This window comes from Lingula anatina, chromosome 10, assembly GCF_051362555.1.
Source record: "Lingula anatina isolate TDL-2025a chromosome 10, LinAna3.0, whole genome shotgun sequence".
Taxonomy (NCBI): Eukaryota; Metazoa; Brachiopoda; class Lingulata; order Lingulida; family Lingulidae; genus Lingula; species Lingula anatina.
Genome location: NC_141776.1, coordinates 14,220,327 through 14,246,092, shown reverse-complemented (window position 1 = coordinate 14,246,092; position 25,766 = coordinate 14,220,327). Strand labels below are relative to the sequence as shown.

The window sequence follows — 25,766 nt, the reverse complement described above, 5'->3', positions numbered from 1 at the left end:
ACAATAGAAATGTACCGATGGCCTTGCAGCTGACTTTCAACCCTTCCCATGAGCCATTTCCCTGGCATGTCCACGTGACCACACCCCCAGTCACGTGTTCCATGAGATATCCTGGGAGACACGTGATATTGATGTATGATCCCCAGGGTTTCGCAGCATGGTTCCCAACAGAAGTAACAGCGTTTGGAATGGATGCTGGAGGCTTGCAGAATACACCTAAAAATGGAAACCGAACCACAGTCGGCTATTTGGTAATATTTTGGGTGCGGATGATCAAATGAAGCTGCTACAAGAATTTATGAGCATATACATTGGAAAATTTGAATTAAGCCAGCCAATTCCACAGATAAAATGATTTTTCCCGTAGATTGTGTTTCCACCAAAGAAATGAATTTATTGTCGTTTAACGAGTCAACGTAAATGTGTTAGAGAAGCAAGTCAGGTGAGGAAATGAGATCATAGGGTGGGGAATTGGAGATGCGCGGACTGAGTATTGCGCATTAGTATAAAAGGAATAGCAAGACGAGTAGTTTTCATTCGAGACTGTTTCAGCCGTCTGAAAACAAGTAATCAGTTATTTACCTGAGCAGTCTGTAAATTCTCCAATCCAATCCCCATTTTTACTACATTCGCCACTGAAAGTATGCCGGCCTTGACTTTGGTACCCAGCATTACAGAAATAATGGGCCACAGAACCGAGTGAAGTTTCAGTCACCATGACAACGGCGTTCTCAACCTTAGGTGGCGCTTTGCAATCAACAGCTATAAAGACAATGTTTGAGTTTACCTTCACACTACCATTTCAGGCTATATATACATGTAGGAGACATGTAGGATCTGAAAGCACTTAATATGCCATATGGAAACACGCAGTTCAGATAAATTCAAATGGTTGCAACTTATACGGTGCCTTCATCCAAACGCCTTGTTGTGCTTATGGTTCGATAATCGTTATGATGTTGTCTAAGCTTACCAAATATACGGTAATAAAGCAAAACGGTTGGAATTTTAAAATTGACACTGGAATTATTTACATTTGCTTTTAAGTCTTGTCTTTGAAGTAAATTAAAGGGCTATGAAGCATAGGGCAACACTTTCCCGTTTTTTCACAAGCAACTGCTTTACCTTTACAGTAGAGATCTGTCCCGTTTAATTGCCCGTCATGCTGACACGTCCTTTTCAAATTTCCTCCCATTGGAAAGAACCCGTTTCTGCACACGTAGTGCACAACTTCCGTAAACGTCACGGTATCCTGACCATCGTTGTTAGTATCTTCAGAAAAGTATTCGGTATTTTCCGGCACTGGGATAATGTTACATTGTCTAGCTATAAGAAAATAATTCGTGATATTTTAATCTCACTCAAAGATCACATTAAAGAGACTTGGAAGACAGGAAGACTAGAGACTAGGAAGACAGTTAAGCTAAATATATTATTTAACATGAATAAGTTGAAATTCTGTTCACTCTAAGGTACCGGTATGTGTATGCAGTTTACTCGGCCTGTCTGAGCTAAAACAGTGGAGGTTTATTGCTTGCGCTGTAACGCCCTTGTCATGTATAAATTATTCCGAGCCAAAAACAATTCAAAACTGAAACTATGCCTCCCAATGACCTCGCATTCAACTTGTTAAAAATGAATGCCATAAAATACACACGTGCACAAACGAGGTCCTCGCCGTCTAAAGAACCGCTGCTCTGGCAAATTCTCCTTTCGCTGCCAGATTTCCTATAATAACCTTGCAAACATTGGTAGTTTGCTGCCTCTCTGTAGGATATGATCTCCTCGCCGTCGTCATTGCTGTCGGTGCTGGTCATGGTCGAGTAGGGAAGGAGTGGTACGTCAAGACAGCGTATTGCTAAAAACAATCATGGTAATTATTTTTTTAGGCAGCAGTTTAATACACATTAATAAAAACAATTATTCTGTTAGTATATGCAGGCAAATAGTTGGCTATTCTTATTTGCTTTCTTGTAGCAGTAATTAGTACAATGAGAAACAACGTTAGGTATTTTTAATTCGTACAAAGAAAAGGGTTATAATATAAAAGGGGCAGGAATATACTGTTAAAATTAATAAATTAATAAAGGAGTGCCATACGGCAGTATGGGGTAGTGGGGCTTGCTATAAGAATTTTTGTACTTTTTTCTAGATTTCGAAGGCAAGCAACTGGTTGTAAATATCAGATATTGCACATCTGAAATGCAGATCGAACAGCAGGCGACTGAAGAATTTTCATAAAGTGACAATTTACCATAACAAGCTACATCCGTGCCATTTAAAGTGCCATCGGCCATGCAAAACCGGGTTTCGTTACCAGCGGCACTTCGCAGGTACCCTTTTTGACAATGGTAAGTCACAGTCTCACCAAATGTCACAATGTCTTTGCCATCTCTGTTCAGGTCAACGTATGATATGTTTGTTTGTGGAATTTCAGGAACATATGCGCAGGTTACAGCTGAAAAAAAAAAACAATGCAAAAAAGTAGTGAATGAAAATCTGTGCATGAGAAGCTAACATTTCATGAAGCAGATAAAATTGGAATTTAGAGATGGTGTAAAAATAGGTCATTAAGTGATGTCCTAACCTTCGTTAAACAATTATATTTAAAAGTTGACGAAGAAAATGCTTTTAAATATAAATTTCAATGATTCAAATCACCTTTTTGTTTAAGATAATTAAAAAGGCGTGTTCAATATCAAATTAGATAATAAATCAAAAACAACATACGTTTACAGTCGAGATTCTGGCCACTGAGACTTCCGTCTGCTTGGCACATGCGCACTGAGTCCCCACTATTGGTCCGGTAACCATAGTCACAAACGTATTCTACCTCGTGAAGATATGTGAGGTTCTCGTTGTGCATCAGAAATGTATGTGTGGTATGAGGAATAGGCGGGATGTGGCACATTAGAGCTAAAAGTATATGAGCTGCATGTACATGTACAGTATGCGATATGACATTTAAAAGTGGGAGTACTCATCAGTAGATAAAAATTCATCGTTTTTCTACTAGTGAAATACCCTACATACTTGGTTACATACGCTTTGTGCCCACCATAACTCTTTGAGAACATAACAAAATGATTAATGCGAGATTGTTTATTAAATATACATGTACTTAATTAATATACTTTTATTTTACTTTATTTAATCCTTTTTCATCATTTGATGTTCAAAATTGCGTTTCAGCTTCAATTTTGAATAACACAGATATTGTCTTAACACTTCAGTGTTATTAACCTACCTTCACAAACGACATCTGTCCCGCTAAAGCTCCCATTCTGTTGACACCGACGCTCTTGGTCCCCTGACATCAGAAAGTATCCCATGGTGCACTCGTACGTGACTACTTCGCGGAACGAGACAACAGTGTCGCCATCAAGATTCACATCAGTGTAGTATGACTGGGTGTTGGCAATGATTGGGATGTCGTGGCAACGTACGGCTGTGTAGGGTGAGAAACAAAACATGACGAGTACACGACACTCGTGACAGTATAAGATATTGTTTTCGTGCGTCTTCACAGGTTACGTCGGTGATTAAATATGACATATTAAGATGATTATAGAACACAAACGATTTGCCACTAATGAGTTTGTCACATTTTGAAAACGACCTCTGTGTATGAGAAGGTACATTGTACATGTACATTGTACTTGGAGTAAAATAGGCAGATGGTAATTCTATAATAATATACTCTGTTGTGCACATTTTAATGATTCAGGGAACTGACAACATACGCCAGCTACAGTGTATAACAGAGTTGGCATTGGTATAGTTATGAAAGTAAAAGGTCTAGAAATCGCGATTTAACCCTCTCAAGAAAGAACATTTAAGTTGTCGCAAAATATTAGAAAACCTTTCTAAAACTTACGCATGCACTGAAGATCGATGCCCGAAAAAGTTCCATTTCCTAGACACGTCTTGATGACGTCACCACCGGCCATATTGTATCCTGGCTGGCACGTGAACAAGATAGACTCTCCGTACGTCACAATGTCAAGGCCATCATTGTTGCTATCAATGAACGTCACGTTAGTTCCAGGGATACGAGGTGGCATGTTGCAAGTTGCTACAACAACGAAAGGTATTAAATACAACACTGAACCAGTGTGTTAACACAAGCTTTTTGGTTGAAACTAAACCGTTTTAAGCTCGCAATGCATTAAGATGCTTCTCGCCAGTACTTATACAGCAAAAGTCATACTATGTTGCAATATAATTTTTTGGTAATCATACTGAACCTGTATAAAGCACTAAGATAAAATAACAGGTTTTCTTCTCGAAAAAGATGGGTGGAAAAATGTAATGGTCAAAGTTAATTTACTTGAATTGATATTTGCTTTACCTATACTTAAAAATTCCTGTTTATTCTAACAGTTTGAATAGAACACATATTTGTGTAAAATCAAAACGTTTATCTAAATTGGTTTGATTAACAGAAGTGCGTTTCAGATGAGCTTGCATCGAATGAAAACCATTTAGACATTTAGAATCAAAATGAAAACTTTGAACATAAAAAACTAACCAAAGTAGGTCAAAATAAATCCCGTTCCTCTGGTATCCATACTTTCCATTGGTCCGGTTAAGAACCTCACACCAAGGCTACTGCTTGTCGACGTCAGGGAAAATGGCTCCTGGTAACTGTCGCAGAAAGTTTGTCCAATAGTTCGATTGGAACTGCCGTCGTGGACAACCAACATATCCCCATAGCAAAGGCCGGCGGAAGACTTGCCTCGAACATCGAAATGGTCAAATCTATAATTGAAATGTTCGTTATTTTTATGTAAAACGTTTTTGTTACCAATAACTATGTTTTAAACGGTAGACTAGCAAGTAACCCCATCAATTTTCGCTAATTTTGGATGCAAAGGTATCTCTCTTCTTTCAACGACTTATATAACATCATTATCATCAGAGACGGAAGGGTCAAGGCTGACCCGCCGTGGCACATGCAACGGTACGTCTCCAACAGTCCCGGTCCTGAGCAACCTTGAAAAGTTCAGCCATTGTCAAGCCCACCGCTCTGTATATATCATCTTGCAGCCTCCGTTGCGGTCTCACTCTCCTTCTAGTTCTATTGACCATGCCTTTCAGGATTCCCTTTCCCAACCCTGTGCTTTTGGCTACATGCACCATAAAGGACTTTTTCCTCTTATTGATGCTGTCCAAAAGAGTCATTTTTTTCAATTTTATCCAAGACCCTGGATATTTTATATTTATATTTTTATTTATTTTATTTTTATATTTTATATAACATCACAAGGGACATTTCACTTCATTGTCCTCATGAGAAAAGTGGTATATGTACAGGGCAAGTAAATATTACTTGTCTTGAAACCGTTTGTTGAAATTGTTTATATGATACATACAGTGTACGTCACCGATACATACATTACCAAATAATGTGAAGATATTGTTTTCTGATATGATTTTTTGTTCTCTGTTGTCGCGAGTCTGTGGTTGCGTGCGACGTTGTATATGTGCGCACGCATGTTATTACGTCGCTCTTTCTTCTTTGTTACGTTAAAATGATACATACGTTACCATAAAGCGTGTAAATAATTTTTATTCTATTTTCATTGGTTGTCTTTCCTTTTGAGCACCAACACTATTTTAATAAAACACAAATAAAAGATATACGTATTGGCCCACAAAGCGAAAGAAAAGCAATGAAAATAGAATAAATATTTACACGCTTCATAGTAACGTATGTATCGGTAACATATGTATCATTTTAACGTAACAAAGTAGAAAGAGCGACGTAAAAACAAGCATGCGCACATATACAACGTCGCACGCAACCACAGAGTCACAACAACAGAGAACAAACGATGCAATTAGAAAACAATACCTTCACGTTATTTGATAACGTATGTACAGGTATCATATTTACGTAACAAATATGAATGAGCGCCGTTAAACGTAGTGCGAACATATACAAAGTCACACCCACTCACAAAGTCGTGACAACAGAAAACTATCAATGGAATCAGAAAACAACACCTTCATATTATTTGGTCACGTACATATCGGTAACGTATGAATCAAATGGACAATTCACAGATAGTTGAAGGCAAGAAATCTCATTCGTCTCGTTTTCTTTCATTTTAATGTAGCATTTAGACATAAGTGCTGGCCCACAAATCGAAAGACAACCAATGAAAATAGTTACCATGTAGCGTGTAAATATTTTTTATTGTTTGTTGTCCGTTTTGTGAGCGTTCGCCTTATTCTTACGGTATACTACATTACAATAAAAAGGAAAAGCAGAGCAAGTAAAGATTACTTGTCTTGAAACCGTTTGTTGAAATTGTTTATATGATACATACGTCACCGATACATACGTAACCAAATAAAGGTATTGTTTTCTGATTTCATTGTTTGTTCTCTGTTGTCGCGACTTTGTTGTTGCGTGCGACGTTGTATATGTGCGCACGCATGTTATAACGTCGCTCATTCTTCTTTGTTACGTTAAAATGATACATACGTTACCATAAAGCGTGTAAATATTTTTTATTCTATTTTCATTGGTTGTCTTTCCTTTTGTGCGCCAACACTATTTTAATGAAACACAAATAAAAGACATAAGTGTTGGCCCACAAAGCGAAAGAAAACCAATGAAAATAGAATAAATATTTACACGCTTCATGGTAATGTATGTATCGGTAACGTATGTATCATTTTAACGTAACAAAGAAGAATAAGCGACGTAAAAACAAGCGTTCGCACATATACAACGTCGCACGCAACCACAGTCACGACAACAGAGAACAAACAATGAAATCAGAAAACAATACCTTCACGTTATTAGGGTGTCCGATAATAATTTCTTGCCGATTCCCCTACCCTGTAATTATCATGCGGCCTCTATTGTTCGACCATACGGGGCAGGGTTGGGAGACTATGCAGCCTTTTGGTAAGGGGACTTTCCGGCGGGACTGTACATCCGATCCGAATGACTTCTATTAAATTAGGGAGAAAATGTTTGTAGAATCTGTCTACTGTCATTACGTTCATATATTGTAAGTGTATGTGTATTATAAAACATGAACCTGTGTTAATTACAATCAACTTTACCTTAGCGTCACCAGAGCAGTTGCAGGCATAAGAATGAGCCACTGACACCGAGACCAAGGTAGATACTTCTGTCGAACCAACATCCCGTCCGAGCTGTCAAAATCCTTATGGGAGAGGAGGGTCCCTGTGGGGGCCGTGAGCTCATAGTCACCTCCGCACCCGCACTGGCGGCGTTTATCTGGCAGAAAGATCAAGAGGTTTCGTTATTTAAAAGATTATTTCAGGTCGCCAAAGCAAAGCATCACATACGTTGGTACGGTGCAATTACGAAATTGTATCCCCAACAATTTAAAATCTGACATTGGATCTAGCAAAGGCCCTGAGAAACAGAATTACCTCTGCAAACAGCATTGTAGTTCTTATCAATTCAAGCAAAAACATTTTAAGCGCGTCTTTATGAGGAAAAAAATCGCCTTACATAATTACGTTGGGCCAATACTGTCGCGTTATCTGGGGTATAATACTGCTATGATTAGTCAACACTGAAGTTACAACTTAATGAAAATAGAAAAAAAAAACATCACTCTGTGCAGTCATTTCATTGTTTGTTATTTTTTAAATTGATCAAACGTACGGGATTGGTAAGTTAGGTTGAATCCCAGTGAGTTACTTGCCCAGCGGTCGTCGTACTTTATGAACATGTATCTCCCTGAGGAAGCCACTGACACCATCTGATCTGTACAGTAAATCTAAAATATCATACAAGGAACAATTCAAATCTTATATCTTAAGCGTCATATTTATAAAAAGAAAAAAAAAATACGAATAGGCATATCGTTAAAGGTGTTATAAGGGACATCATTTATATTCAAACTACCATTGCTGAATGAATAAGGTTCTATTAAACGGACCCCATCCATTATTGAAACAAAAATAATTTTGGTGTTACACATCTGTACCAGAAAGTATTTTCTCACTGAAGATGGCACAGAACCTTAAAGTCGACTGTTCACTTTTAACAAGAAATTTACATATTTAAATTTACAGAAACTTTGACTCATTACCCTTGTCACCAAAGCAGACGACAATTCTTTTGGCGCGTCGTAGACTTCAAGCGTTTGCCATTTCGACGAACAGTGGAGCCAGACATTGTGAGAGTGTATGGAAACGAACTGGTCAGGTGGCGCCACTATCTGCCATGCACAGTGAAGGCCAGCTTCCACCGCCCATGCCCCTGCACCTGGGTGAGTGGCGAACCACGAGGGAGAGCCTGTTAAGACTGCCTGGCCGTTGCAGCCGGGTTCTGAAATACAAATGAATTTCCAGCTGCGAATATAAAACTACATTGCAACTCACTAAAAATCTATCCTCTGAGGGGCTTCTAAAATAGTATACAAAATTAAAGAATACAATAATTTTGTAACAGTATACTACCGCATTCTGGGGTCAGAGAGTACTGATAAATAAAAAAAATTAATCTACCGTACGTGTATATTAAAACGTTACATGGGGCACCTACAACCGCATATAGGACACGATAAAAAAAAATGAACAAGCGACAAACGAACCAACTGCGGTGACATAGCCTGAGATCTGACATTTCTGAGCATTTGTTCTTATTTTTTCTGGTATTTGCATTAAGATTAATCCTTTTTCAACTTTTATACTTTGTGTGTGTGTTTTTTTTTTACTTTTAACAGTTACATATGTACAGTTTTTTTTTTCTAATTAAGTCCCTATTACATTTAAAAGAAATTAATTAATGGTTTTAATAGCTTGCAAAATCATAAAAAGTGCTCATATCTAATTTTCTTTGGCGCCCATTCTTCATCTAATACAAATACTTTAAGAATTAGAAGAAGTCGTTAAATCAGCCAAGGTATGATTCATAAGCAGACGACAGTTTGTCCCTTGGAGGTTCACTTGCACACCTGCACATATCCGTATGAATATTGTCACGCAGGGCAAAAGTCAAAACACCCGCCGGCGTATTTTTCAAAGATACGCAAGAAAAGAAAGTTGTTTCTTTCAGTTTTGCTTTAAGGTCCTTATAGATAACTGAAAATGTGAGACAAAGGGAATAAGAAAATTGCTTCCTCTCTCTCTCTCATTCTCTACCGTAAAACACTAGAGACGGCAACATATACGAAATGTTCAATAAATGGAACGATTATGTTAATTCTTATCTACCTCCGCATAAGGCAAAATCTTACGCGCTTTATTAAGTTTTGAATTTTAAATCATTTAAACCGCAGCATATATTCCTATGAAAAAAACACTAAAATGATTGGGTTATATTTCCCCTGAAGGTGCGAGTCCATTTCAACCTTCAATGTAGATAATTAAAGGGGAAATTTATTATTTTGTTGCTCCGAGTTATCTATTGTTCACCCTTGTATTTTTTCTCACGCAGTGACTAGTTGTGAAACACCTGAAACTGACTGTAGACACTTCAAACTCTAAGCACCTGCATTGAAATTAATTAATTGATCAATTAATATATCAGTTTATTGTATAATTGATAAACCAAGAACCTCGATACTCCTGCAATATCAACATAATATTGATTACTTCGCTTTCGCCTAATTTTTCCCGATAAATAAAAATGAAGAAAGGTCTTGATTAAAAAAAGAATGACGAGGGGAAGAATAACACATTAAATCATAATGGGTTGCAAAATGAACTGATTAATTAATTAATACAATTAATCAATCGATAAATTAATCTCCCTTCACGATAAAATAAATATGACTTACCTTTAAAATCGTACACAATCTCAAATCCCCGACCTCCACTGAAATTTGATGAACCTCTTCGGTACTGGATGATAATCTTTTCTTCACGATGGGATGCCAGATATCTCGGCTGATCGAACAATCTCGGCGTATTTCCCCCGCGAAAATCACAGACGCTCCAACCTGGGCTTCGGGTGTCGGAAAGGTGTGAGGAAATGTATAATTGGTCCCCACAGGTAATGTTTTGGACGCTAACCACGGTGACGGCGACGTAGCGGCCCTTTGGGGGTATTAGTATCCACTCTCTGTCGCACCCGGGGATGGTACCTCCCCGGTCAACTTGCCCCTGCCCCAGGGGTGTGCTTTGAGGTTCATCGTGAAAATTGATCTCACCCGGGGCTGTTGTTAACACTGTCGCTTTTAGGTCGCACTCAGCGTCGACTGGAAGAATTAAGGGAAACTTCGCATTTCGAGAATGCATCCATGGCCGTTGTTAATTTCATACCAAGATTGCCATTGTAAATTTAATGGTTTAGACTGGGGAAACAGTACAGCTTGCATTATCACCATCCGCGCTAATATATAGAACATTGACCATTAATTTTTTTATTAAAAAATACACAATAATAAAACATCGATTTATTAATTAACGTATCAATAATAAGATGAAATTAATAACTGAACGCTAAATGTGCATGTCGCCAATATCCCGATGTTATTCGTGGACTACGTTTTTAATCTTTTTCTCCTTTTTTTTTTTCACGGAGATGGGAGTTTAATGCATTCTGCAATGTTATTCGCAGACAATTTACATTACTGTCCATCTTACTTAATGTTTAAATTAAAAAAATCAATGTGTTATAGTTATGAGAATAATTCAAATAATAATAAAAAAAACCACCTACCATTTGAAAAGATTGCGCAAACGAAAAACACAAGTAAATAGCAGTGCATGGTCAAGATAATCATCGATCCTTCGAAAAGAAAGTACAAAATAACTTGTAGCAATCGCATGCACAGTATGTATTATCAGAAGCGAGTAGTTACGTTTTCCTTCTTGATTTTTTGTTTATATATTTGTGAAGTATATGCACTTGTAACGGGTCAAAACTTCCCGCGGCGTTCGAAGAAAGTCCTGAACATTATTATCTGTTCCAATGTTAGATCCGTGAGCGTGACATCTGCATTTAAGTCCAGACTGATACTCCATGTATAGGACTACACTTAAGCAAGGACTGAGCCACAGTAAACCTTGGCAATAAGTTCTCTCTCTCACACTGACAAAATTTCACTCTTTCGGTAATACGTGATGCCAGTACGGTTTTTGCCTCAAGAGAATATATAAGTGACACTTCAGGTACTTAGGTGTCCTCCGAAATATAGAATGATTCAACCAAGTCGTGGATACGTCTAGAAGTTGAAAAAATATCTCTCCGCAATTTTCGTTGGTTAGTGGTAACGACAACGATAAGAGTTAACTTCCCACTCTCCAGCTTAATTCTGTGACTTTTTCCCTACTTCACCAACTTGATCGTAAAACATTCGCCTTTGTTCAACAACAATATTGCTTGTTACCCCGAGGGGTGTGAGCAACCACCTGTCTAAATTTGGATGTCCTGCCCCAGAATGAACGACAGAGAAACAATAAACACGGTGTCAGCGTCTGTCCGCCGTACCTCCCCGCGAAGACGCAGGCAATCAAGCCTGAACGACTCTGCCATTGTTCGCCACTGACTTTTATCGTCCAACGTTAAATTTGAAATTTGCTGAGTTTCGTATGGGAAAGTTGTGCGACGCGACCCCCGAGGGTTGAAGGTTGAGGTTTGAGGTACAATGCTAGATTTCAAAGGCACACAGCGCGCATACAAGTTATCGTAATGGGATTCATCAGCTTCTTTCTCTTTTATTTAAAAAGGTATTAACAGTATAACCGCAATCTTTACCAAACGTTAAACCAGCCTTTAGTAATTAGTCATTGTAAGTCTAGCGATGAGTAATTAAACATCCTATGGGTGTTAATGTTCTAGAGATAGAAATATGTGCATCAGTGGTAATGAAAATAAAGTGGCAGATTTAGGGGAGGTGTCAGGGGGGTCCTGACCCCCCCCCCCCCCCCATCGATTTCTGAAAAAATCGCATCAATGGTCCCCTCATGAAATTAGAATTTTGAATGGCTGAATCAGAATTTCCAACCGTACAAGTGGCACCGTTCGCCGTCTAAAATAAAAATTCCCAGTCCCTTTAGCGGGCCCCGAACCCCACGCCAAGGGAGGGGGAGGGTCGGCTTCGTATCCGCGGAGCCCCCCTTCAAATAATCCTGGATCCGCCCCTGAAATAAAATGATAATGAGGAAAATGGTGTTCCGATCGCTCCAAGCTGTGGTCAGTCGACATCATTTAATCTATAGTTTCAAGAATGTTTAATAGTAAGCCCATTTGTAGAATGCATGGCTACTTTCGTTAATGTTTGATTTCTTTGATGAAATTTGTTTAATTGGCGCTGTAGTAGATCGCGATCTGTGTTACTGTTTTAAGTGCTATTGTTTAAAGTGCAGTGAACATTCATATCTAATGAGTATAAAAACAATGCGATCAGCTATGACAGAAATGGGTCAAATACTTGATAACCGATTTAATTCAAGTACTAGTATGTACATGTACATATCAATGATATATTTTAGTACTATGTCGTAGCGTGTAATAACTCCTTTGTTGTAATCGTTTTATTACTGTCTGCCTTTTTACGACCTTTTTTGTTTTTGGTCTCTCTCTCTCTCTCTCTCACACACACATACACAATGATATCGCTATATTTTCCTCGGACTTCAGTCTAATACCATCTCATCAGAAATCATGTCTGTCCATGTTATCTAGTAGATAACTGTTAGAAGGGCAACATGTATGATAAATTTCATATCACTTTTACATAAATCCAACGACCCACTACACCAAGTCACAAGACTACTCGATAACGTTGCACATGTCTGTCTTCCGATAGAACTCGGTATATATAGAACGAGGAGTATTAAAAAGGAAACTAAACTACAAAGGCCTGGTTTGGTTGGCTTCTATATAACAGAAATGTATAAGATGATACATGCAGTCGTGTTCGCGGTTCTTGCCTCCCTTATAGCTATCTCGGATGCTAAGTCTGCAGATGAGTGGAAATCGCGGGTTATATATCAGGTAAGGGACTTTTTTTTTTTTTTTTTTTGTTCTATTCGATATTTATTTTCTCATTTATTTAACATTTCCCAATAAAATATATTTCTTCTCTGTTTTTACCTGTATGAGCGTTACAATGAGAGAAAGGGTCCCTTTTGCCGTATGATCCCAGACTAACCTTACCTTAGACCTTTGCCTTTGTTGTAGGCCTATGTGCATTCACTGGAATATCAATCAAATATTCTTTGCAAATAAACATTTCTATCGGTAAGGGAACATTTCTATCATTTCTATCGGTAAAACGTCATTGTACACAGAATTTTAAGCAAGCAGCCATTTTTACTTTTATTAATTTTGATTAATATTTATTACTAAATCGTAGGAATGTGACGGCTCAAATTCGTGGGTTAAAATATTTTTTCTCTTGGGGTTTTATGTGTATGTAATTATAAAACATGTCTTTAGAAGATTTAATTTAAGATGGCGATATATGGAAGGGAAAACAACTCTGAAAACGGACGTTCGTTAAAAGATTCTCATCTCTATCTTGAAGCAGCTTATAACCGCAAAGTATTTTCCACAAACTAATCAGAAAATATTGTTCAGTCCTCTGCTGTACCTTACACTAGAGCTTGATAAAAAGATAGTCGTGTACAATGTACACTTCCCAATACAAGCATGTCGCATTTCAAGTCAGCTGATTTATTATCAAAAAGTTTCGTAAATTGCGTTATCTTATTATTACTGCAACCTAGCAGATTTCTGATAACTTGCACATGCACATGTGTACAATGTGCATGTGTACAATGTGCATGCAGTTAACAGAAAGCGAATTTATCTGCAAAGCAAACGAGACAGTTCCATAACTGTCTATCCGAATACTGATATGGATGCTGATGTACACAAATCTCGCGATAGTCTTGGAGACATCAGAGTGATATTATAACCTCCCAGTACTAGCTGATGGTGCGCTCATTATGGTTTTCACTAAAGATTCATTGCGTCCCTAAACCCTCTCCCCAAAGTCCTTAGTATCGCTCAGTTAAATGACAGGTATAATGAGGTGATAAAATATCTATGAATCGTGGTACTTAGCTTATCATATTGGCATTATTGCCTGAATCAAGCTTCGTATTTCTATGTTTTGCTAACAAGGTGCCTACTTACGGGGAGTTAGCCCTTTGTTTAAACTGTGTTGATAAACTGTTCTGAACGCGATCTGAATATAAAATTACTTGACACCAACATTTAAATCTGCCCCAAAAGTCAGTACCTGTGCCTATTTATGTATTAAAAAATGCACTAGTCCTGCAAGGTATAAGTTTTCCAAAAATTCGATTTTAAAAAATCTATTTGCATAACACCAGGATGATTATCTTTCGCTTAATGTAAATATAATTGTAAATGGTATAATGTCATATAACCTAAATGATATATTAGAATTCATGTAAGAGGAGAGTCTAAAAAAGCCAGGAAACCACTGGTTACTATTATATACGAGCGCCGTAGGAATGCGCATTCACATTAATACATTGAATGGGGATTTTCTCACAGCTCCTCACGGACCGATTCCACAACCCTAGTGCTGGTGGTTCTTGTGGCAACCTGCGAGACTATTGCGGGGGCACCTTTCAGGGAGTAATCAAGAAATTGGACTACATACAAGGCTTAGGTATGGATAGACAGTTGTTTAAACAGTAATGCTTTTGTGTGCTGTTGTGGTTGCGTTAATTGCGGTTGGAGAGCGAAGAACAACCAAACACATTCTCTGTTGAGGTCTATACTGGTGCATCTCTCTCTCTCTCTCTCTCTCTCTCTCTCTCTCTCACACACACACACACACACACACACACACACACACTGAGGCAACTGCCCTAAAGTTGGTCTCAATATCCAGTACAAGTACAGTTGTATTAAGTTTTTTTTTACAAGTAAGTTTGAAACCTCCTGTTTGAGACCGATAGTTCCTGTATTCTGGTGGAGTACTGTATTATTAACCGGAACTCAAGTAAGGCAACATCACAGCACAAAAAGTCAATTTTCAGCTCTTTTACTCTTCAGGAAATGGATCTGAATATTCTCTTTACAAGCCTTTTCAACGGTGTAAAGCTCTACCGGAAAGGTCAGGGTCTACGGGTTTACTACCCTTTTATGCCTAAGCTTAAAATTGTAGTTGCACTATTACTACGTCTTTCCGATCAAGTATAGGCGACTAAAAACAACCTCTTTACTTCTCCTTTCCGATCAAATATAGGCCATTTTTGACACGTCTTTATAACCCTTTTCCGATGAAGTAAATGCGATATGAGGTACGTCATTATAACCCTTTTACGATCAAATAAAGGCAATTTTAGGTAAGTCTCTACTTCCCTTATCTAATCAAATATGGACGATTATAGTTATTTCAATTACTTATAGCACCGATAATGTTTCAAATTAATGCAGCATTTCATTTAATGAGAGGAAGGCTTGTGAGTTTTCATTTATAATAATTTATTGCAAAAAAACAACAATAACCATTACAATGCAGTGGGAATTATGTTTATAAAGCGCAACATAGCTACTATATTTCACAAGTGGAAAGTAATCTTATACTAATCTACTATTTTGTACACTCATTATACGCACACCCTAAACAATAGCGAATACCATTAAAAATAATTTTAAATTTACCTAGTAAAATAATTACGCAAATAAATACGAACCACATTTAAAAACGACTTTCCAGAACAAAATCTAAGCAAAAGTACAGTTATAGAGAGATACAGATTCATAAATAGTCAGGCTTTTTCCATTATTTATCGACATCTGGTAAACATATGATGAAAACGGAAACGACTACTACTTATCCATCGACTTAATGTATTTGCAGAGAGTGGCCGCTCGTTAAATAACATGCCAATTATGTGTGCCCTAATTGCCCGACTCCGTTTTAAAAATTACACTCATTAGGTATTTTTGTTCACATTGAGTAAGGCGATGAAGCCTAGCTTCCAAGGAAAGATGTAATATTGTCACCAAAACCCCTACAAAATGCGTAGGCTAAAGAAATAAAATAACATTAAAAATACGGGAAAATTAATAACAAGAGAAACGCAACACATTATGTACCTGAAATATCCGACTAACTTAAAGCATTTAATCAAAATCAAATAAATGCTGCTCAAATTCTAACAGAAAAATTTACTTTCAGAATAAATCTGTAGAAAATACAGCTATTTATTTCTTGAGGTGTGTGAAACGTTCATCTTATTTAGCGTGATTCGTGAAGCACCCCATTCACGCGACTTGTGAATGCAATTGTTTATTCTCAGCCCTTCGTGAAACGAAGACATTATACCCGGTGATACGTGATTTTCAGGATATTTTTAAAATGCCTACTATCAGTGAGATAATAATACACTGTAATTTGTGTATTGATGATTTAGCTTCCCGCGTACTGTGGTCATTCCCCTCCCCAAGAGGAGGGGACTTTCAAGACTGGGCCTGAATTTAAACATATCAGTTTACTTGGGATCACAGCAAAATAAATATACAAATATATGTTCAAATATAAGAAGTACTGATCTCGTTGTAATAACAATATATATAAAAACAGTAAGTAAAAATCAATCACCGTAAAGGAGATATATTAATATTTTTCATGTTGAATACTGTTATATTATCTAATCTACAACTTTGGACTCTAATCGTCCTTGCGTGTAAATTATTTTCCACACATCAAATCGCCCTTGCGTGTAATTTATTTTCCACACATCAATTTGAGCACTTCTTTAGCCTGGCACACCCCCGCGTCAGATATTTCTGCCATTGCCCCTTTCAATGACTTCCCCTTGTTCAGTGCTGCCATCGCCCTTTCCTTTTTCCAGTGCGGTTTCTGTGAAGATATAACGAAATGATATCAAAATATAATGTGTAATGACGTATTAAACATAACTGGGTAAAGGGAACAGCATGTCTGACTAAAAAAATTCAGAGAAAGTATCAGGATTGAGAATTACAAGAATGCATGTAGCCTACCATTACAACAGACATGGAGAATGTAATAAAATCAAAGACTTGGTAATTTATCAACACATTGATAATCAATTATTAAAAATAAAAATAAATGAATATTATGAAAATAACAAAAGGAATAAAACCACTTACTGTCTTCATCCTCTCGTTTTTCCTGTACATATACTTTGTACTCTGTCTCTGTGGCTATCTTCACACCACACCACATCCTCCCCTTTGCAGTTGCGATTTAATATTCGTTGTTTAGGGGTGGTCGGCTCATGTCTTAGGCTTCGTTCACATGCAATGTCTATTTTCTATTTTCTATTTTCGGTATGTCTTATGATCACGCTCTGTGCCCTGAATATCCCGCGGCGTAATTACTGGCAGCGCGAGCCAGTTACTTATAGTAACTTATAGTTAAACTAACTCTTATCAAAATAACACGATCCAGGACTGGGCCCCTGGGGACGTGTGTTTTGACAGCGCCCCTGGTTAAAAGCTTTGAGATTGTTTTTGGGACGTTAGAGTTTAGATTGAAGTATAAAAGTCCCTAAGATGCGTAATCACGTGTTTGTGAAGAGATGACAACGGTGATAGAACGTGTCCGTCTTATAATTCTGATTCGAATTATGTTAGATAACTATTTATTGCCGTATTCAATATTATCGGCTGTTGTTTCACTTCAGTATGATGTGAGAGAGGTCTCTCGCCTCTGTATTTATTTGACCTGAAGGGCCGACTGTACGAGATACACACAGTGCGGGTGGGGAAATGAAAAAAAAGGGGGGTTGGACTGGTTGCAGAAAGCGCTTTTCGGTCAACAAGTGACCTTCATCAGCTGTAGAGTCCTGAAAAAAGAGGGGGGGGGGATGTGCTTAAACAAAGAAGTGAGAAACCAAAACATTTGGTTTAAGCCTTCATCACCGCGGTTGGAGAGAGGCTACATGATAGATTAAATAGCTTATTGGCCACCATGCTGCTTGTTATACTGACCTCAGCTTATGAGTCATCTCTCGACCATCGTGTTTCAATGGTACTTCATGTGAAAACTGTGTTATTTACTGGTAGCAATCCCCATACAAATACAACCGAATCCGGCTGTCATCTAAAGCAGGCCTGTCCTTCTCTGTCAAAGCCCAGAACTTATAAACAAAATAGCCGTTTTTGACTTGCGGCGATTTACTTATTTTCATGTGAAAATGAATTTCTATGAAGAAATCAGTATATTGCGATATGATACATTTTCATTAGCAGAAACCGTTTAATGTGCAGTGATTCTTCACTGTACGTGGTTTAACCACCCCCTTCTCTAGATCTTCGTCACCCACTATGAGCAAGATATCATCATCAATAGAAAAGTACTCCTGTTATATACGTGTTACGGCACATCATACTGATAATGTTTGCTATATATCAACACATTTATCGCTGCTTAACCTTGCAAAATAACAATGGTCTTAAAGTTATTCAGTTTTTCAAGCAAGGTTTTTTATGACAGCTAGTTTAGAACTAATGGTTTACTTATGGTTCTAGACATGATCTATCGAGCGAAATCTTATCGTGGGATGTACTACGATCAGTTGTGGGGCAATACTTATTCATCAAAAAAAATTCTAATGCATCTCCAGTCAAAATTGGTATTAAAGTATTTTTGTTTTCGTCTTTTAGCTGGATGAAATAATGAAGGTGACCGTGACGTACATTGTTGTTAGTCGGGCTTTGTTGAAATTTCCCCGGCCACCAGCGCATAGAGTGAAACATCTTTATTACTTTTTTGTTTGTTCTCCGCTCAGTGTTGGTTAAATATTAGAACGTTTAACGGTCACCCGCTGGTTCTTCCAACTCCCTTATTAATTAAATATTGGTTGCACCACTACACACGCTGATTCAATGCATAAGCACTACGTCCATCGGTGTAATAAACTTAAGATCTATTTAAACTGCCGCAGTCTAAATCGCGATCGACTAAGGAATCTTTATTAATACACCTTATTAATTGAAAAAATAAAAAAATTAAAAATGCACTGACTGTGTATCATGATTTCAGTGAAATGATTCTTACTCCGGAGACACACACAAAACGTATCCTATAAAATCCAGATTGTAAACGCAAGTGTGATTAACAATTTCCATAGTACAAGCGACAAGTTAAATGGTAGTCAGTTATGTTGCTGCAACCAGAGTTGCATATCCAAGGCCGCGGCCAAACTTTTAATAATCAAACAGCATGGCCTTTGACCAAGTCTTATTCATTATAATTCATTGCAATCTTATGGAAATAATGATCATGCTTTAAATATAGACTTTGATATCGCTTCTAAGCAATCTGTATTAATTTAAAATGGTTTTTGAGACGACTGTGAATTGGACTGGATTTGATAGATCAAATACAACTTTTAGGGATAAATGAGCAAAGAGAAATGAAATGATGAATAACAAAATATGATAAGCCCTCGGGGGAAGCTTCCTCAGGAGAGATATTCTTATGATCGGGATGATCACGACTTTCGACAGTATATATATGTAGCGCACCTAAGATAATAAAATGGAATTTTGAAAGGAATTAACAATATAAATCTTTTAGTTCCATTGAAATCTCATGTTCTTAAATATCAGTCACAATCCAATAACGACCGTCACATAATACCAAGGCAAGACCCCTGCGGAAAAACGTTGTTCAGTCGCGAAGAAAGACGAACGAGATTACGCCTGTTGAAAGGCCGTGTAAAAGAGAAAGGGGTACTCTGCGCGGAAAAACGTCATTCAGTCGCGCGTTGTAAAGGCCAGCTTGCACTGTTCCGACGTCATTCCGCGGAGGCTGAAAAATCGGAAAGATTTGTTTTTGTGCTGTGCATCGTGCTTCAAACAAGAAAAAGTTTAGTTGGAAGGAAAATACTTATAAAGTATTTTGCAGCCTGTGAAGACTGGGCGAGGTACAAAGAATGGGCGACTAAATTAGAAGTAGAATCAAATGCGACAAACGTTTCACATTTCCAAAACATTTCAGGTGTGAATGCCATCTGGATATCTCCCGTCGTTGAGAATACCCCAGGCGGTTACCATGGATACTGGGCTAAGAACATCAGTAACATCAACCCCAAGTTTGGTTCTCCACAAGACCTGAAAGACTTGGTTTCGGCCTGTCATGCACGTGGTATTTGGGTCATGGTAGACGTGTAAGCCTTGCTTCAACTTGCTTTTTTACTATATTGAATGCATTGTTTATATCGACTGAAGCTTTCCTGGTACACGTTTGATTTTGCTGAGATTTTGACCATACACGAAATTATTGAATATATAAATATATAAATAAATAATCAGATCAATTCAGAACAGCTGATGAAGTCCAAATACATGATGGCCCTGAATTCTTTGGTAAAAGAAGACAAGCAAAATAAAAAAACTTCTTTAGTTTCGAAAATTAAGCACAAAACAGAACATTTAAGGAGTTAGAAACAGCATACTATGTCAACGTTCTCTAATATTTCAGGGTTGGCAATCATATGGGGTACCCCCCAGGCTGCCCCGGCTGCTCCATGCAGCAAGAGACCGACTTCTCTTCGCTGTGGCCGTTCAACAGAGCGGAACACTACCATAATTACTGTGATATTAAGAATTGGGGTGACGCCCATGAGGTAAGTATTTTATACTGTCTATATATTTAAAATGTTGGTATAGTATAAATCAGTCATAATATAACGGGTTTGACTACTCACCGAGAATATGTCCACTATGAGAAGGGGACTTTTCATTTTATTTTAAAGTTTGCTTTGTCAGAAAATTGTGTGATAAGGTCGCTTGACAAATTGTAACTCAAAGAGAGAAATTTGTTTTAATTCTAGGGAAAAAAACAATTTTCCCAGATACTATATAGCCAAATAAACAAAATCCGTTGTCACGTAAAAAAATATTACTCAGGTCGAACATTGTCGGTTGGCGGAGCTACCAGATTTAAACCAGGACAACTCCTACGTCAGAGAAACCCTGAAGGCCTGGATCCACAACTTAGTACAGACATACGGATTCGATGGAATTAGGATTGACACAATTCCGGAAGTATGTGACGTCATATCGCAGTTGGATAAGTAGAGTCATCTTTTCAAATATCTGGGTGGCGTCATTATAAGTGTATGTTTACAGTGGTGTTGAAGAAAACACCAATCATTTTAATAACGTTTCATTGTTCTCGAGGTGGGATGGGGTGGTTTTATACTAAAATAGCTACGTGCTTATATGCATATGCTTTGATATCAGCACGAAATGGCTGCATACTTTAATTTTTCAAAGCTGAGATGCATGTAGTCCTTTTCGCTCATTCATTCAGTTTCACTATGCAGTTTTCTCAAAGAAAATAAAGCAATTTTTCCAACGTAAAACCACAAATAACCACACAAAAAGAAACTTACCTTTAATTTAGCTGCTTCTTTCAGGTCAAACCACAATTTTGGAACGAGTTTGGTCAGTCGTCGGGGGTCTTCCAAATCGGTGAAGTTGACAACGGTGACCCTGACTACGACTCCCCCTTCCAGGGTCCCTTGACCTCCGTCCTCAATTACCCCATGTACTGGACTCTAAGAAATGTGTTCCAGCAGAAATCTGCAGGAATGAGGACCATTGGGGACAGGCTGAGAGAAGAGGTAGGCTTATGTGGTATGCCAAAATAAATAAATAAATAAATAAATAAATGTAAATATAATTCTTTTCACTTTTGGTTTGCTTTTCTTAATGAAATTTGCTCATTAAAAGCACTATCTTCGTGTATTTGAAAGGGGTTTTCATGTTTTCTATGAGTTTCAATATGTAATAATTCACTGGTAGAATAGCAGGAACAAGATATCCAAAACCTTTAAAACAAATAGTGTAAAGACCTATTGATTGCTAATTTATTATTATTATTATTATTATTATTATTATTATTATTTGTTTTATTATTTATCTTTTTATTTATTAATTTATTTATGTTGGTGTCAAAGGGAATTCAAATCTTAGAAATCAATTCTTATTAATTCTTGTCACATTCATTTATCTGTAGCGTATACATGCCTTTAAACAACTTCCTTCTAGGCTGCGAAGTTCAAAGATATAACAGTACTAGGCGGTTTCGTGGACAATCATGACAATCCTCGTTTCCTTAGCATCAATAAAGACTGGACCAGCCTGAAGAACGCTCTGGCATACACGCTGATGGCACGAGTAAGTTCCACGTGGGCACTTTATTCCGCTGTTCATAAGACAATAATATACTTTGGATGCGGTTGATATATTGTTCTGCAGCTAGCTCCCTGTTACAAAAGTGGTATCGGCCCAGGCACAGCCGAAATTCGACATCTTTGTCGTCTGATTTACGTTTTTTCCTTTTTTTCTGAATAGTTAAAAATCGATTAATATCATTTTATGGTGAAGACGTCACTGGGCAATATAAGGGTTTATCTGACAGATATAAATCCATAATTTCTGATAACTAACCATGCAATGATATCCATTATATCTATTCATTTCAGTGGATCCCTATTGTGTATTACGGCACAGAGCAGGCGTATGCGGGGGGTAACGATCCGTATAACAGGGAGTCCCTGTGGCCGAATTACAACACCAACCATTTGATGTACCGGGTGAATGCCAGGATGAGAGAGTCCTATTGTTTTTGCTGATTTTTTTTTTTTTTTTGATAACGTAAAAATACAATGACATGATGAAATACCAGTTCTTAACACTTGCATTTACGTGTATGCTATCTTAATTGTCAAAAAAACTTAATCCTCAATTACCATTGATCGTTATAGTCATATTTCTGTTAAAATAAATATGTAAGTATATAAATAAATAAATAAATAAATAAATAAATAAATAAATATGGGTATGTAGAGGGTGTCAGCCAGTTGTTAATTATATAATTTGCTCTCTGTGTCATGTGTTAAATGAGCACTACAATGAGAAACCTTAACCATTCTGTTTCAGTTTATCGCCCAGGTGAACGCATTCAGAAATAAACTGGGTAGCGCATTTTTCGACTCGGCCCAGAACGAACGTTGGAGGGATGACAGCTTTTATGCCTTCACCAGAGGAAATGGGGAATCAGTGAGTCAGGAATATTAGAAAATCATACAACGGTCACCTTGTCAGTCCTACCATTTCCATTTTTACGTAAATTTTTTTATTTGAAAAGAACCTGTTATATATTGAAAAAAATTGGCAGCTACACTCACTGCGTTTGGCATGCAGTTACTCAAATCACAGCCGTGTTTGTCCAAGTTTATACGAAGTTTATGTGGTCATGTAAAATGACGGCTATTTTAAATAAACGTTGGCCGTAAGAAGACCCTTTCACTCATATTTTATATTCACAGAGCCTGTTGCACATGTTCCTTTCACGTATTTCGAAATATTTTCTCCACTAACTTCTCAGAATTATATTTTTATTCACAAATTGCATTTGTATTTTTTTAATCTTTGAGAAATTTGAAGGTCAGGCTCTAATGAGACTGGGCAAATTGCCATTAATGATAGAAAACAATTCAGTTTATCGTTTCATACATGCAGCAGTGTGATTTGACATCGTTTTAGTCATAATCAGCACGAAATTGGCAGTTTGAAAACAGTTCTGAAACGCAACTTCTAGTCTTTTCTATAAGCCCTTAAACATCTGGAGATCACGCATAATACATTCTTGATAACATCAGTATTAAAAATTGGAATCAATTTTACTAAATTTAGTGGACGACAAAATAACATAAATAACGCTTTAGGTGACGCCACAAAAATTTTATTGACTTTAGTGGACAACCAGATAACATCAATACCTCTTTTGCGGTGAGGCCACAATGAGGTTAATGCAATCTCGGTTGACAAATGAATGCGGTTTTGTCATTTATACAGGTCCTTGTCTGTGTTTCCAACCAAGGATCAGGATCGACTGAGCAACGAGATATTGGAGACCTCCCGTACCACGACGGAACTAGTAAGTGATGACTGCAATTGAAACCTTTAAGGACAGATGAGATGAAATTCATTTCTTATTATGGATATTTATCAAAAGCCTTAAAGGAAGTTCACTCACGAAATATATCCACAATAAACGCAGCATAAACGAGGAATGAAGGAAATCACAAAGAGAAGCATGTCTAGAAATGTCATTTAACACATTCTTCCAAAGCCTTCAATTCCCACCAAACCATGAATACAACTGTATCAATTCTGATTAACCACGGTCACCGCGTCGTATAAGTAATGAGCACATTGATCTCTTTATAAACATTCTACTGCAATAACATCTCTGCGTACATTATTATCGTTATCTAGCTCTCCAAAACATCCTGGACACGAGTGATAAGATCACAGCAAACGGAGGTAAAGTGAGCATAAATATACAGAACGGCCAACCAAAGATATACTACGTTATGTCAGGTGAGCACGAGGGTACGACTGGATCCCACGTGACACCACGTAACGATGGAGACGTAGACACGCCCCCAGCCGCCGCGCACCGTGTAAAGTCGGGTCAAGGTAACGGAATCTTTTCTTTAATCTGTACGTTATAAACATCGTAATAGTTCAACATTATATTTTATTTTTATGTTCTTGTTTTTTTTTGTTAAAATACTAATAGATCCATACATGTAGGTAGTGGGCACTATTTGACTTTTACAATACCGAAGTAAGCTCAGTTGTTGTTATATCATTATTACACGATCTGCATACTGGTAATCTGTTGCATTCTTTTCTCGATGTACATACTTTTTAAGTGTACTTTTGAAGTTACACATAACATGTAAGGGTTTATTAATTTAATTAAGTTTAACTAAATAAAATTGTAAAATCTCGAAATTGAGTACATGTAAAATGCTTACAAACGTATTACATAAAAATTATCCCTCGCTTTTGTCATATATTTGTTAATTTTTTTTTTCATTCTAGAAGCAAACGTAGTCGGTATTGTGGTGGGTGTGGTTGGAGCATGTGTCCTTCTGGGAGGAATAGTCGGCTATCTCGGTTATAAAAGACTTCACAGGAGGTCCTACGTCACACTGAATTAGCCAGTACCGGTTGTGTTCATGTTCCATATTGTTCCAGCATCCCTGTTGCTTTACAATGTTCCAGCACTAAAGTAAATGTCGAAAGACAATCTCCCTATTACAACACAATTGCGGATAATCAAGGACATGACCAGTCTACAACTAATGTATGTTTCTAATTTGATTGTCAGAGATTTATAAAAGAATTAAGAAACAAACGATTTAATTAAGAATTTCAGTTATTTGATTTGAATTGATGATTACAAAATGACACTACATGGAAATAAAGCTGCTATAAATTTCCAAAAAACGCTACATGGTTCTCTGTGCATGACCAGACCTGCTGGTCCATGTTCATGCTTTCTACGTGCCTAATAAAAGCGTAATCTTATGTTTGTTTTCTCTATTGATATTGAGTGCCATATGTGTAATGAATATCTTTATTGGCACATTTGTTTTAGAAGGGGCTTTGACCTGACAATTCTATGTAGCAATTATACTCACATATACTAGTATTCTCATCTGTGTTGAAGGCAAGACCTTCACATATATTATAAATAAAGTAGTACATATCTGAGCATTGGAAAATGAGAGACATACATGTATAGCATTCAAACCTGTACAAATAAAGCTTGTTAAAAGTGCAAAGCATTTTGAACTGTATTTAATTCAACACTCGGCGTCAATGACCATGCACTATTGTCTTCTATCTCTATATCTCTGACTAACACATTTATCAATACATTAAGGATGAAGACGATGGGGGTTATCTTCTTAACCAAGCAAGATATACCAACATGTTGCATATCAATAAAATGCTTATTTTATATAAC

At 37.3% G+C, this 25,766-nt stretch overlaps 2 protein-coding genes across 3 annotated transcripts in view; one reads left to right on the top strand and one right to left on the bottom strand.

Annotated features, from left to right (window-relative positions):
• LOC106170848 (uncharacterized) overlaps nucleotides 1-11,693 on the bottom strand; it is a 13,191-nt gene extending 1,498 nt beyond the window's left edge. Inside the window, exons 1-14 of the mRNA XM_086997145.1 lie at nucleotides 10,664-11,693; nucleotides 9,780-10,199; nucleotides 8,088-8,326; nucleotides 7,658-7,772; nucleotides 7,084-7,261; nucleotides 4,532-4,761; nucleotides 3,878-4,075; nucleotides 3,248-3,448; nucleotides 2,731-2,916; nucleotides 2,255-2,458; nucleotides 1,658-1,858; nucleotides 1,126-1,326; nucleotides 583-762; nucleotides 16-216 (exon numbers count right to left, since the gene is read on the bottom strand). Of these exons, the coding sequence (XP_086853271.1) occupies nucleotides 16-216; nucleotides 583-762; nucleotides 1,126-1,326; nucleotides 1,658-1,858; nucleotides 2,255-2,458; nucleotides 2,731-2,916; nucleotides 3,248-3,448; nucleotides 3,878-4,075; nucleotides 4,532-4,761; nucleotides 7,084-7,261; nucleotides 7,658-7,772; nucleotides 8,088-8,326; nucleotides 9,780-10,199; nucleotides 10,664-10,772 (2,863 nt within the window). The 5' untranslated portion in view covers nucleotides 10,773-11,693. The remainder of the gene's footprint in view (nucleotides 1-15; nucleotides 217-582; nucleotides 763-1,125; nucleotides 1,327-1,657; nucleotides 1,859-2,254; nucleotides 2,459-2,730; nucleotides 2,917-3,247; nucleotides 3,449-3,877; nucleotides 4,076-4,531; nucleotides 4,762-7,083; nucleotides 7,262-7,657; nucleotides 7,773-8,087; nucleotides 8,327-9,779; nucleotides 10,200-10,663) is intronic.
• On the top strand, nucleotides 2,213-25,766 carry LOC106163404 (uncharacterized). 2 transcript variants are annotated; one of them, XM_086997146.1, is made up of 12 exons: nucleotides 2,213-2,351; nucleotides 14,477-14,594; nucleotides 19,929-20,097; nucleotides 20,412-20,556; nucleotides 20,840-20,977; nucleotides 21,352-21,558; nucleotides 21,986-22,114; nucleotides 22,423-22,533; nucleotides 22,880-22,999; nucleotides 23,798-23,879; nucleotides 24,221-24,424; nucleotides 24,836-25,766. In XM_086997146.1, exons 1-12 carry the CDS (start codon nucleotides 2,349-2,351, stop codon nucleotides 24,952-24,954), a joined length of 1,545 nt encoding a protein of 514 aa, XP_086853272.1. In that variant the 5' UTR covers nucleotides 2,213-2,348; the 3' UTR covers nucleotides 24,955-25,766. The 2 variants fall into 2 exon arrangements, with proteins under 2 accessions (XP_086853272.1, XP_013396432.2); XM_013540978.3 differs by lacking the exon at nucleotides 2,213-2,351 and adding an exon at nucleotides 12,560-12,943.